This window comes from Neophocaena asiaeorientalis, unplaced genomic scaffold (genome assembly GCF_003031525.2).
Source record: "Neophocaena asiaeorientalis asiaeorientalis breed wild unplaced genomic scaffold, Neophocaena_asiaeorientalis_V1.1 scaffold118, whole genome shotgun sequence".
Taxonomy (NCBI): Eukaryota; Metazoa; Chordata; class Mammalia; order Artiodactyla; family Phocoenidae; genus Neophocaena; species Neophocaena asiaeorientalis.
In genome coordinates this window covers 1,462,760-1,475,277 of record NW_020175528.1, presented here as the reverse complement: position 1 = coordinate 1,475,277, position 12,518 = coordinate 1,462,760, and the positions used below count along the sequence as shown (strand labels likewise).

At 48.3% G+C, this 12,518-nt stretch overlaps 1 protein-coding gene across 1 annotated transcript in view; it reads right to left on the bottom strand.

Annotated features, from left to right (window-relative positions):
• Nucleotides 1-388: 388 nt before the first annotated feature.
• Nucleotides 389-12,518, bottom strand: part of CLSTN2 (calsyntenin 2) — a 511,540-nt gene continuing 499,410 nt past the window's right edge. The window contains exons 12-17 of the mRNA XM_024769029.1: nt 8,513-8,730; nt 4,339-4,509; nt 3,700-3,845; nt 3,446-3,569; nt 2,479-2,663; nt 389-571 (exon numbers count right to left, since the gene is read on the bottom strand). Coding sequence (XP_024624797.1) covers nt 389-571; nt 2,479-2,663; nt 3,446-3,569; nt 3,700-3,845; nt 4,339-4,509; nt 8,513-8,730 — 1,027 coding nt within the window. The remainder of the gene's footprint in view (nt 572-2,478; nt 2,664-3,445; nt 3,570-3,699; nt 3,846-4,338; nt 4,510-8,512; nt 8,731-12,518) is intronic.

The following is a 12,518-nucleotide window of genomic DNA, read 5'->3' as shown; positions in this document are numbered from 1 at the left end:
AGTGCCCGCACAGGGGGTTGGAACCTCAGGGCCCTGAGAACGTGGAGCCCAGGTAGGGGAGCGACATGAAGGCTGACCTTCTCCGCTGCAGGGAAGAGCAAACACGGTACCCACGGATCCAGGCTGCTGGGTGAGCCCAGTGCAAGAGAAGTGGGGGCCACAGGACAAAGTCCCCCCTGAAGTCCCCAGTGAGGATGACGCTGGGCTTCTGGGAACCACCCCAGGGCTGGGACGCGGGGAGTACCCAAGGCATAAAGGGTGGGCTCCAGGATGCTGGGGAAGGCCTGCTGAGACCTGTCATAGAAGTCAGAGGCGACGTGATAGGCTGGGGCGTACATCGGGGTGGGGCTTCCAAAAGGGACATGTGGGCGGGCGCAGAAGGCGGGCACTAGTAGGGGAGGGTGGAGTCATCCCACTCCAGCTGCGCTTGCGCGACTCCGCCCTGCCCGTGTACGCCCCTGCCCACCCCATACTCCTCGTCACTGCCCTCGGAGTCACTGCTGCTCGAGCTTAGGTCTTCCTCTTCCTCTTCCTCGGTCTCATCTTCCCCACGCCCCGGGGCTCCGTGTTTCTGGATGGCAGGGAGAGAAGGGAAACGCTCATCAGGGATCAAACAGGAGCCACGCTGGAGTTTTAAGTTTCTCCCTCCATTAAGGAGACGTTTAGGGCCCCTTGCAACTCCTTCCCTTGATGCTAAACCCTTGGGCCGGGAGATAGGCTTCCTGGAAGGGAAGTCCTTTGGTGAAAGACCAATCGGAGGGCTAAGGACAAGGACAAGAGATGGCAAATTCCAGGACCCAAACTCAAGGTAAATCGTTGCGTTTTAAACATTGGACATTGAGGCCGATCCCATCCATCATTCAGGGAGGCTTTCGGGCCAAAGTTTCTTTTCTGGCATTTCTGAAACCCATCTACATAGGTGTCCAAGTCTTTAATGACTTGCTTCTCAATGCGAGGATAGCATTTAAGCTTGTAACCCTCTTCCAGGTGCGAAAATAATGTCTCTGGGAGCAGAAGGTCTTCTAAGCCGAGACTCAAAAATACTCCTTTCAGAAGGACAAAGTTAACGGTCCTCATTTTCCACGCCTGCCCCTCACCCCTGGGGGTTTGTGTCCTCAAACTCTACCCCACGCTTTTCCAGTGCCCTCCCCCTCCCCCCAGCTTTTTGGCAATTCCAGTCACATCTTATTTCTGGATTTATGTTTGAGTTCATAAACCAGCCATAAGAGATGTGAGCCCATGTTTGGCAACATCCCGTCTCTGGAGTGTTTTCTCTTGTACCTTTGTCTCCTCCAGATCCTACTCATTCTTCAAGGCCTTGCTGAGGCTCCAGGAAATCTTCCCTGGACGGCCCCAAAGGCTCTCCCTGCTTATGCTTCACTGATTGCAGGCATCACCAGGTTAGCCCTTGGTGAGCACACTCTGGCCGGGTACTCAGAGCGCTCCGGGCATAACGATCTTGCCTCCTAGGCCCAAGGCCCAGCTCTCTGAAGGTGGAAATGCTGGGGTCCCCAGAGTGCTGCGCTCAGCCCTATACCTACAGCACACGCTGGGACGAGCTGACTGGCATTGGCACGCTGGCTCTGAAGTTGGAGCAGGAGGCCAGGTGAGGCGGGGAAACTGGGGACCGGCTGGGATACTTTTCATTCCTCAGTGGCTCCTCTTCATGGCCACTGACTCCCTCGCTTTCTTACTCCTGCCTTTCCCCCCACCCAGCAGCCATGGGCAGAACAAAGGGCCCGACGGAAGCGGCTTTTCTTGAGTGTCCTATGTCCAGATCAGGGACATTTGGACACTCATGGGTGGATTCTGGGGGCTGATGGCCAACTGGAAAGATAACTTTAGAATCAGACAGACGTGGCTTTGAATACTGGTGGTGCCATTAACAGCTCTGGGAGTTTGAGTACTTTACTTTCCCTCTCTGAGTTGGTCCTACCTTGGTAAATGAGGAGGGTGACTCCCACTTCACAGGTTGCTGGGGAGATTAAATGAGGTGGTGCATGTTGAGGACCCCGTGCAGTGCTGGCGTGATGGGGGCTCAATAAATGGCAGGTATTACCATTGGGGTTTTGTATTAACATATTCTGAGTCTTTAAGTGAGCTCTGCAGGCAGATGGAGCAAAGCCATCTAATTTATACTGGTAGCTAATCAAAAATTCAATACCGAGTCCCTGAGAGTGCGTCAGCTCTGAGCTAAATACTACAGGGGAGGCCAGGGACAGACACTACGTGGCTGCTTGCCTTAAGAAATGTCTGCTTTTGTTTGTTGGGTGAGAGCAATTCACACGTTTTTAAGCAGTGAATGCATTTGGTGGGTAAGTGTGGCTCATGCAGGTTGAGAGGCTGGAGGAGCCCAGAGAAGGGAAGGACCAGTGGGGCTGGGCTAGCTGGGCAGGGCTTCTGGCACAGGAAGGATGGAGCTGGGTGGAGGAGAGGCATCCCGCTCTGAGCTCCCAGCCCCCGCGTGACGATTGTTACCTCCATGGGGTTGACCGTGATAGTAAGTGCCGAGTCGTCCCAATCCATCTCGGCTTCCTTGGCAGCCTCAGACTCCTGGGTGAAGTGCTGGTGGGTGATCCGGACCCGGTACATGCCCATGGCCACGACAAACACTAGCATGCACACGGAGATGATGATGACCACTGTGGCAATGCTCGGGACCACTGGAATGAGGAAGGAATTCGCAGGACGAGGTGAGCGAGGAACTAGCTCACCCTTGGGATGGAACACGATTGAAACATCCACGTGTAGGTTAAAATCTGCCCTACGCTGCCCAGTTGGAGAGCTCTGGGTCAGAACCTTACTCTGTCTGGGCTTCACTTTTTTCATCTATATAGTAGACTGCATCATTCCTATCCCATGGGTAGTTGTGAGGAGCAAATGAAATCATCTATGTGAATTTCCACAGAGGCACATAGTAGGTGCTCAGTAAGTGCACATTTTCTTTGATCTCTTGCTTTTTCCATCAAAGCATAGGGCAGCCTCCTTCCCCTCCCCCTGAGAGCTAGAAACTGTGGAGTTCAGTCGGGACAGACAGAAGTGCCCACCAGATAGGAAGACAATATGGAAGGTACTGGAACAGAAGTAAGGGTGGGATACTTTGCAATATGGTGCATACGTGTGTGTGAGCATGTGTGACGGGCTCAGGGAAGGCTACATACAGCATGTAGCTTTGAGTTGGGTCTAAAAGGACTTGCAAAATTTTACCCCAGCCCTTTGTAACGTCTGCTATTACACATTTCTTATAACTTCTTGTGTACTTGACCTGTGCCCTCCTGAGGCCGTGAGTGCCTCAGAGCCAGGCCCATAGCTTCTCCACAGCCGGGTACCTCCTTCAGTTCTGGGCGCCTCTGGCGCTGCTGCACCCTAACTGTCTGTTGCGTGGACGGTCTTGAGTCACCATCAGCACCTGGTGTCCTGAGGTCCCTCCTCCCATGTGACCTACCTGAACTGCGCTGGATGCTAGTCTGGGATTCCGGGTGGTGGACAGACTGGAGGAAGGGCGGCTGCACGATGAGGTGGTTGACGTGCTCCTTGTCTGAGACCCTGACCTCATGGAGGACGCTGACCTGAGAAGAGCAGGGAGGGGTGCAGTGGGCCGGGAGTGGCAGGTGGACCAGTGGCCGCAGTTCTCCCGAATAAGCGAAGTGAATGAATGGGCGGGCCGGGGCTTCCCTCACAACTGCGGGGCTCACTCACCTCCAAGTTGAACTCATTGCTGGTGTAGCGCCCATTGAGTTCCGAGCACTTGAGCCTGAACCGCCGGGCCTCCAGGGCAGCTGGATGCCAGTTGCGGTAGCGGATGTGACGTAGCACCTGCTCATAGCGGCTCATGGAGCCCACACCTGTGTCAAGAGACCACACCTGTCATAAGAAGGCAGAAGAGGGGCTGGGGAGACAGGCTGCAGCTGCTGGCGGTGTGGGTCTCCTGAAGTCGGTGAGGGTAAGAGCTCAGGGTGTTTAGGGGCAGACACTGTGTCAGTGCAGACATTCTAAGGAGCCAATTAAACTGAAGCACAGAATTTCCACATAGATTGGGCTCTGACCAGAACGTTTGGCCTCAATCTGCCAAATGTTGCTGTAATACTTGCTGAGATCAAACATGATAAGAGCAGGCACCCGCCTAGTTTCTACAGATTTCCCAGGAGTGGAATGGGAGCCAATTCCCCCGGATACTGGAATAGCTCGTCAAAGGAGGGGCTAGACGTCCATGCTCTGAGGTCAAGGGTTCCCTCCTGACCCACCTCCACAGGAGATGGAGCTGCCATCCCACTCATGACTCCCTGGACAGGGCCACTGAGAAGGGACCACCAGGTGCAGGACTGAGCACGGCCTTACCGTAGATGGAGTAGCCGGCCGTGGAGTTGGTGGCGTCCAGGTGTCGCTGGTGGAGCTCACTGTGGTTGAGCTCCAAGCACTCCTGTTTGGGGTCCAAGTCCCCTCCCAGCACTAAAATGTCACAGAAATCTAAGTTGTGAAGCATTTCTTCAAAAACTGCTGATTTGGGGGCTGTGGGAGGACAGACACATGGAAAACACAGGAGTGAGGACAGCTCAGGTCATGGCCCTGACACACCGTCCTCCTCCTCCGTCACTGAACCCCAGGCTCAGGCTGGGTCAGGAGGAGAGGCTGGGCGATCCCAAATATCACCTCCACTTCTCAGATGGATGTCCAGGCAGCCCCTGAGGCTGGGCGGCACAAATTTATGTGAAGAGCATGAACACAGCAGTCAAAAGATGTGAATTTAGGGCCTCCCTGGTGGCGCAGTGGCTGGGAGTCCGCCTGCCGATGCAGGGGACACGGGCTTGTGCCCCGGTCCAGGAGGATCCCACGTGCCGCAGAGCGGCTGGGCCCGTGAGCCATGGCCGCTGAGCCTGCGTGTCCGGAGCCTGTGCTCCGCAACGGGAGAGGCCACAGCAGTGAGAGGCCCGCGTACCGCAAAAAAAAAAAAAAACAAAAAACCCAAAAAAAGATGTGAATTTGAATACCAGCGCTGCTTCTGAGAAGCCATATAGTATTAGAGAAGCCACCTACCGCTCAATTTCCTTATCTGTAAAGAGGGTTAGGGCATTGAGAGGATTGAAAACAATGTGTGGCACAGAATAAATGCTCAAGAAAGATTGGTCTCCTTTGGGACCAGAGATGAGTGCCCCTTCACCAGGCTCTCGTAGCTTTCCCCCGTGGTCATGGTGTGTGTCTGTCTCTCCCAGCAGACTCTGAGATTCTCAAGGGCAGAAGCACTTTGCGTGACTAACTCTTCAGTATCTGAGGGGCTGGCCTGGAGCAGTATAACGAGGCATTGCTGAAGTGGAGCGGCACTGGTGATATAATTAAATAAGTAAATTGGTAAGTCTAGTTGACAAGCTGTTGCATCCCTTGGCAAAGTTCGTGGGGGAAGGGTAGGCTGAGACACTCCATCTTCTTCTCCAGGGTGGGCAAGGTGTGGAAGTGAGTGGTGGGCTCAGGCTCCCAGACTTTTTGCCTTTGTGGCACCAACCCTACCATTTGCAGAGGACACCCCTCCCCTTGCCAGTTTATGGAAGGCTGGTCCTAGGGCTGGAGACTAGCCAGTCTGGTCTCTCTTCTTCACTGCAGTGTGGCGCTGACCTGGAGGTGCCGGCTCTCTACCCCCAGCCTCCAGGGGTGGCCTTTAGTGTGGAGGTGGGAGCACTTTCTCCATCACTAGAACTGTTGAATGCAATTGCTGTCTGTGGACTTTATCCTGGCATCTGTCCCAGGCCCTGGCAACATGGCAGTCAGCAGACCCATCTTTCCAACCCTTGTTCCTGTGTTTCTAGTTCTTGGACAGCCTATAGCTGTCCTTGCCTGATACTATGACCCCAAGTTTCCCAGGGGAGTGTCTGAGTATTTGAATGCTGGACAGGTTGGCAGTCCTAAATGAAAATCCTACTTTAAAATAAAAAGTGATTAGTAATTATGGAGTCCTTGCTATACGCTAGGCACAGTGCAAAGGAAATCCTAACAGACAGACACTAGAGGGGGTACTGTTACTATTCCCATTTCACTGATGGGGGAGTGGACAGTCCATGGGGTAGAGTGCGACGGATTGCCTGGGGTCACACAGACAACAGGGGAGGAGCTGGACGGCAACCATGACCTTCTGATCCCGCACTTTGTGAAAGTTTCAACCTCTGGGCCGGTGGTCTTCGAATATTTTTGATCTTGTGGGCTTTTATTGAAAAATTTGTGAACTAGAGATCATTTAAATAAGTATATTTACTCATTAAGCAGACTGGTGTATTTTGTGCATGATAAAACATTTATGAAAACAAATTTTGAAAGGATTCACAAAAGATGAGAGAGCTATTTTAAATAATTATTTTATTTTGTTTAGTTTTTAAGGGATACCAGAAACATTTTTTGCTCTCAACAGGTATATGTTGTTATAAATAATTTTGTACACTTACTTTTTAAATGCTTGCCAATCTCAATGGCTTCGTGTAGCGTTGGCAAAATCTAAAAGCACGTTAATATACACTTAACGAAGTCTGTCATTAATAATGGTACACGTATATCTCTCTTTCAAATGGCCTGTGGTTTCTGGGTTTTCTTGGGAGCCGTCCTCTTGTCAGGTCAGGTTGGGTCATCCTGGCTCCTGTGACCCAACTGCTGACTGATTGCTCACCCCCTAGGTAGGGGGCGTGTTCACCACACCATTTTCTCTCGTTCTCTTGCGCTTGCATATGGACAAAATCTTCCATCAGTTTCCCTGATTCCCACTGTGCTGAAGGGACTGTACTGGGTTCAGGGACTTACTGGCAAATCAATAAGTTGGGCTCTGGAGGAGATCCTTGTCTGGTTTAATAAACAGATAATCACCACCGAGGGCTTGCCAGTGTGTGTGAGAGAGAGCGCTAGTGGCTGGAAGCGTACAGAGTGGTTGGGCGTGTGCAGTACCAGCCAGGGGTCAGGGTGGTGGGGTCTTCTGGAAGAGGGGTTGAAGGTAGAGATTTTTGTCAGCAATAATGGGGAACGAGACAGAGAGGGACCTTCCAGGACTAGGGTAGAGAGTGAGTAGACATGTAAGCTAACACAGAGAGAGAGAGGGGTGTGATGTCATTGGTACTGAAACAGCACAAAGAGTGAGTTGATGAGGGCAGAAGATGGCGGTGGAGAGGGTCACGGGTGGCAGATGCCATTAGCCTGCTTGTTTACGGCACCCATAATAATGATTATTCTTACAACGATAAAAGTGAAATTTTAAAAGTACTAACAATAGCTCTCGGGCACTTGGCTACCAGTCTGCATGCACCTCTCATAAACAGAAGGTGAGATGTGGACCCAGATAATTGCTTGTCCCTGCGTTGCCTATAGGCTGATGTCAGGCCTCGGGAATCCAGATACTGTCAGCTACGGCCTGCAGCCACCGCAGTCTGAGGCCCTTCCTTTTCCTGTCTGATGTTAGCCACAGATGAGGGCAAGAGGGAAGATCACACGACCTAATGCACCTTGGAGAGTAACTGGGAAACGGTCCTGCCCAGACAGGTGGTATAACACCATCTATTTTTGTGAGCTAAGAAGGGCTGTCTTGCCAGGCATCCCATTTGCTGGGGACCAGCATGCTTTAAGGCAGTGGGTAGTTAGGATTATTATAGAAGCAGCCCTTCGGGAACTCAGGCCCACTGGCACTAGCACATCGTTAGCAGCTGCTCTGGGAGGGGGAGAGGGAGAGTTGAAAACATTCTTTTGGAGGAGGCAGCAAAGGACGGTTCTCAAACTCGTATTCCCCCCGTAGATCTGGGCCCCAGGTTTTCCTGCCTTCCTTCCACATCCTTCCATCCTTCTCCCCCCACCAGCCGAATATACTGTAGCTTTCAGGGCAACTCAGTGTTTCTTCCTGGCAGACAATTCAAATTACTTTTACTGAACAGCCCTCCCGACGATGAAACCGTTGGAAAGAACAACTGGAAAGTCCCCTGAGAGTTGAGAGCGATATTGCCGTAGGAGACTTTTGCGGTGTATATATTAAGATGCAGCTCTATTTTTTTCTTCATGCTTCTTTAACTTTTCTTCTCATTACCAAAATAATACACGTGTACTACAGAACATTTTGCAGTTGTAGAGAAGTGAAGGGGAGCAGAAACAAGTTGGCTGTTTTCCTGCTTCTCAGAGAATATCACTGTTAGCATTAGGTGTGTTTCTTTCTGAGCATTTTTCTACATATTTTTTTTCTTGACAGACTTGCGATCACTCTCCACGTAGCTACTCTGTAATTTGCATCTTGCTTTTTTTTTTTAACTTGCTGTTTGGCATAAGTGCCTTCCCTCCAACATCATACCTCTTCTATGGGGGTACCACAATTTGCTAAGCCATTCATTCCTCTCTGTTATTTATCTGCATTGTTTCCAGGCTTTTTTGTTCTGTTATCATAAATTACCCCGCTATAGTGAACAATACCTCAGTTGTCCTGAAGTGTGATTGACGAGAATCATACTTTACGTGAGAATTTAAGGTCCCACGCCCCCCCCCCCAACCCAGTGTGTGCCTGTACCTGTGGTCTTCAAGGCACCGGGGGCCTCGGTTTTGGTGAAGGTGCTCACAATCTTGATGTCGGGGAAGAGGGTAACCCCTTTGGTGCTTTCAAACTGGGCAGTGGGTCTCCAGAAGCGGTCTGTGCCATGGAGGGTGATCTGGGGCTCGACGGCCTGCAGCACCATCACGTAGGCGTCCACGTCGGGGAGGCTGATACACACATCTTCTCCAAAGCACCTGGGAAAACAGCGGTCACGGCAACTGAAGAGCAAACCCTGGAATCATCCGGCCATGGACAAAGATACATACAGCCACCTCTAGTCCTCCACGAGACATCCTGACTGCCCGAGAGCCTCTGAGGATGTCAACAGACATTCAGATTCAAAGCCGCATTTTAGTTAAAACTACTAGCAATCTAGGGACTTGAAAAGATTAGCTCCTGGGTGAAATAGGAATTTTCTATACCAGCAACAAGTAACCATTAGACCTTTAATCATCCTTTAACAAAGTAATCAATGGCAACATTAATTAGACAGCAACTGCTTGTTATGTGCATAAGGATTTGGTAAATAAATTGTTGTCTCGCTGGTTAGTTACAGCCATCTTACTGAGTGAGACCCCAGGGCTAAACTCTCCTGCCTGCCGGAACAGCGTATATGTTCTCTCTCTACAAGGATATCACACAAGTGCGGTGCCTCTTCCAGATGTGCCAGCAGACTGCCATTGTTATCATACTCCTTTTTCCTGATACACTGCCACAAAAATATCTGGGAGCCAGAGTGGTGTGACAACAAGAGCAAAGCCTCGGAAGTGAGACAGACAAGGGTCCATGCTTGGCTCTGCCACTCCTGGACTGGGAGGCTCTGGGCAAGGGGCACGACTCCTGTGAACCTCAGTCTCTTCATCTATACAGTGGGGATGAATAATTAATTACCTTATAGTAGTAAGGCTTAAATGCAGATGACATGTAGATAGGAAGCTGCCCAGGAGCCTGCATCATGGTTGCCGCTCAGTAAATGTTGACAGAGCTGACAGTGTCATCAGACCTCATCAGGCATGTGTGTCACTGGCACTCTTGGCTGATCACCTAGACCAAAGACCTAAGCTAAAAGGGAGAACCCCAGGGTCTAGAGAGAGACTCTGGGAATGATGGGTGGACTCCAACTGGTGGCAGCCATCAACTTGCATCCCTTGGCAAAGTTCCTGGGGGAAGGATAGGCTGAGACACTCCATCTTCTTCTCCAGGGTGGGCAAGGTGTGGAAGTGAGTGGTGGGCTCGGGCTCCCAGATTTTTTGCCTTTGTGGCACCAACCCTACCATTTACAGTGGACACCCCTCCCCTTGCCAGTTTATGGAAGGCTGGTCCTAGGGCTGGAGACTAGCCAGTCTGGTCTCTCTTCTTCACTGCAGTGTGGCGCTGACCTGGAGGTGCCGGCTCTCTACCCCCAGCCTCCAGGGGTGGCCTTTAGTGTGGAGGTGGGAGCACTTTCTCCATCACTAGAACTGTTGAATGCAATTGCTGTCTGTGGACTTTATCCTGGCATCTGTCCCAGGCCCTGGCAACATGGCAGTTAGCAGACCCATCTTTCCAGCCCTTGTTCCTGTCTTTCTGGTTCCTTTTTCTGGCTCCAGGTGCCAGGTGACTGCCTTTCTGCTTCTCAGGAGTTTTTCTGGCGTCCCCTTCCTAGCTGCCCTCCCAAGCAGCCGTTTGGCTGAGAAATGATTTGATAGGCCAGTAAGGGTGTTATTTAAAGGTCACAGTGATGGTCTCATCTCCTTAATTTAACTCTGATCCCTGGGGACAAGAACCATGCCTTTTCTTTCTCTTGCATACTCATGGTATTTAGGAGCTCTATCAAGGCTAGGTTGTTTAATTTAATTGAATTAATAAACATTTGTTGAGCATGATACTATACACAGAAAAACCCTAAAGATGCTACCCAAATCTATTAGAACTAATAAATGAATTCAGTAAGTTGCAGGATACAAAATTAATATACAGAAATCTGTTGTGTTTCTGTACACTGACAGCAACCTATCAGAGAAAGAAATTAAAAAACAGTCCCATTTACAATTGCATCAAAAAGAATAAAATACCTAGGGATAAATCAAGCCAAGGAGGTAGAAGACCTCTACTCAGAAAACTACAAGACATTGATGAAAGAAATTAAAGACATTACAAACAAATGGAAAGATATACCATGCTCATGGATTGGAAGAAATAATATTATTAATATGACCATACGACCCAAGGCAATCTACAGATTCAATTCAATCTCTATCAAAATGCCAATGGCAGTTTTCACCAAACTAGAACAAATAATTCTAAAATTTGTTTAAATCCATAAAAGATCTCAAATAGCCAAAACAATCTTGAGAAAGAAGAACAAAGCTGAAGTTATCACACTCCTGACTTCAGACTATGCTACGAACCTAGAGTAATCCAAACAGTGTGGTATTGGCACAAAAACAGACACATAAATCAATGGAACAGAATAGAGAGCTCAGAACTGAACCCATGCATATATGGTCAATTAATCAATGATAAAGGAGGCAAGAATATAAAATGAAGAAAAGACAGCTTCTTCAATAACTGGTGTTGGGAAAACTGGACATCTATGTGCAAAAGAATAAAACTGGACTACTTTCTCACACCATACACAAAAGTAAACTCAAAATGAGTAAGGCCTGAAACCATAAAACTCCTAGAAGAAAGCATAGGCAGTATGCTCTTTGACATTGGTCTTAGCAATATTTTTTTGGATGTGTCTGCTCAGGCAACAGAGACAAAAGCAAAAATAAACCCATGGGACTACATCCAACTAAAAAGCTTTTGCACGGTGAAGGAAACTATCAACAATATAAAAATCCAGCCTGATGAATAGGAGAAGATATTTGCAAATAATCTTATATAGTAAGGGGTTAATATCCAAAATATACAAAGAATTTATACAACTCAACAGCAAAAAGCAGGTAACCCAATTAAAAGATGGGCAGAGGACCCGAATAGACATTTTTGCAAAGAAGACATACTGATGGCCAACAGACACATGAAAAGATGTTCAACATCACTAATCATCAGGGAAATGTGAATCAAAACCACAATGAGGTACCACCTCACCCCTGTCAGAATGGCTAATATCAAAAATAAATAAAAAGTGTTGACGAGCATGTAGAGAAAAGGAAACCTCTAAACACTATTGGTGGGAATGTAAATTCATGCTGCCACTATGGAAAACAGTATGGAGGTTCCCCTCAAAAACTAAAAATAGAGCTGCCATATAATCCAGCAATTTCACTTCTGGGTATTTACCTGAAGAAAATAAAAATGGTAATTCGATAAGATATATGCACACTATCGTTCATTGCAGCATTATTTACATTAACCAAGATATGGAAGCAACCTAACTGTCCAAGGATAGATGGATGGATAAAGAAGATGTGGTTTTATATATTTATGCTGTGTGTGTATATATATATATTTGTATATATATATAGTATATATATATTTATGATATATATTTGTAATATAGTATATATTTAACACATATTAATACTATAATAATAATAAATGATGTGTGTGTGTATATATATATATATATATATATACACACACACACACGGAATATTACTAAGTCACGAGAAAAAAAAATCTTGCAATTGGCAACAACACGAATAGATCTAGAGGGTGTTACGCTAAGTGAAATAAGTCAGACAGAGAAAGACCGTATGGTTTCACTTACATGTGGAATCTAAAAAACAAAACAAAAACAAACTCATAGATTCAGAGAACAGGTGGTTGCCAGAAGGGAGGGGGTTGGGGGTGGGGTGAAATAGGTGAAGGAGATTAAGAGGTACGCACCTCCAGTTATAAAATAAAAAATCCACAGGGATGTAACATACAGCATGAGGAATACGGTCAATAACATTGTAATAACTCTGTATAGGGACCTATGGTTACCAGACTTACCATAGTGATCATTTCATAGTATATGTACATATCAGATCACTAAGCAGTACACCTG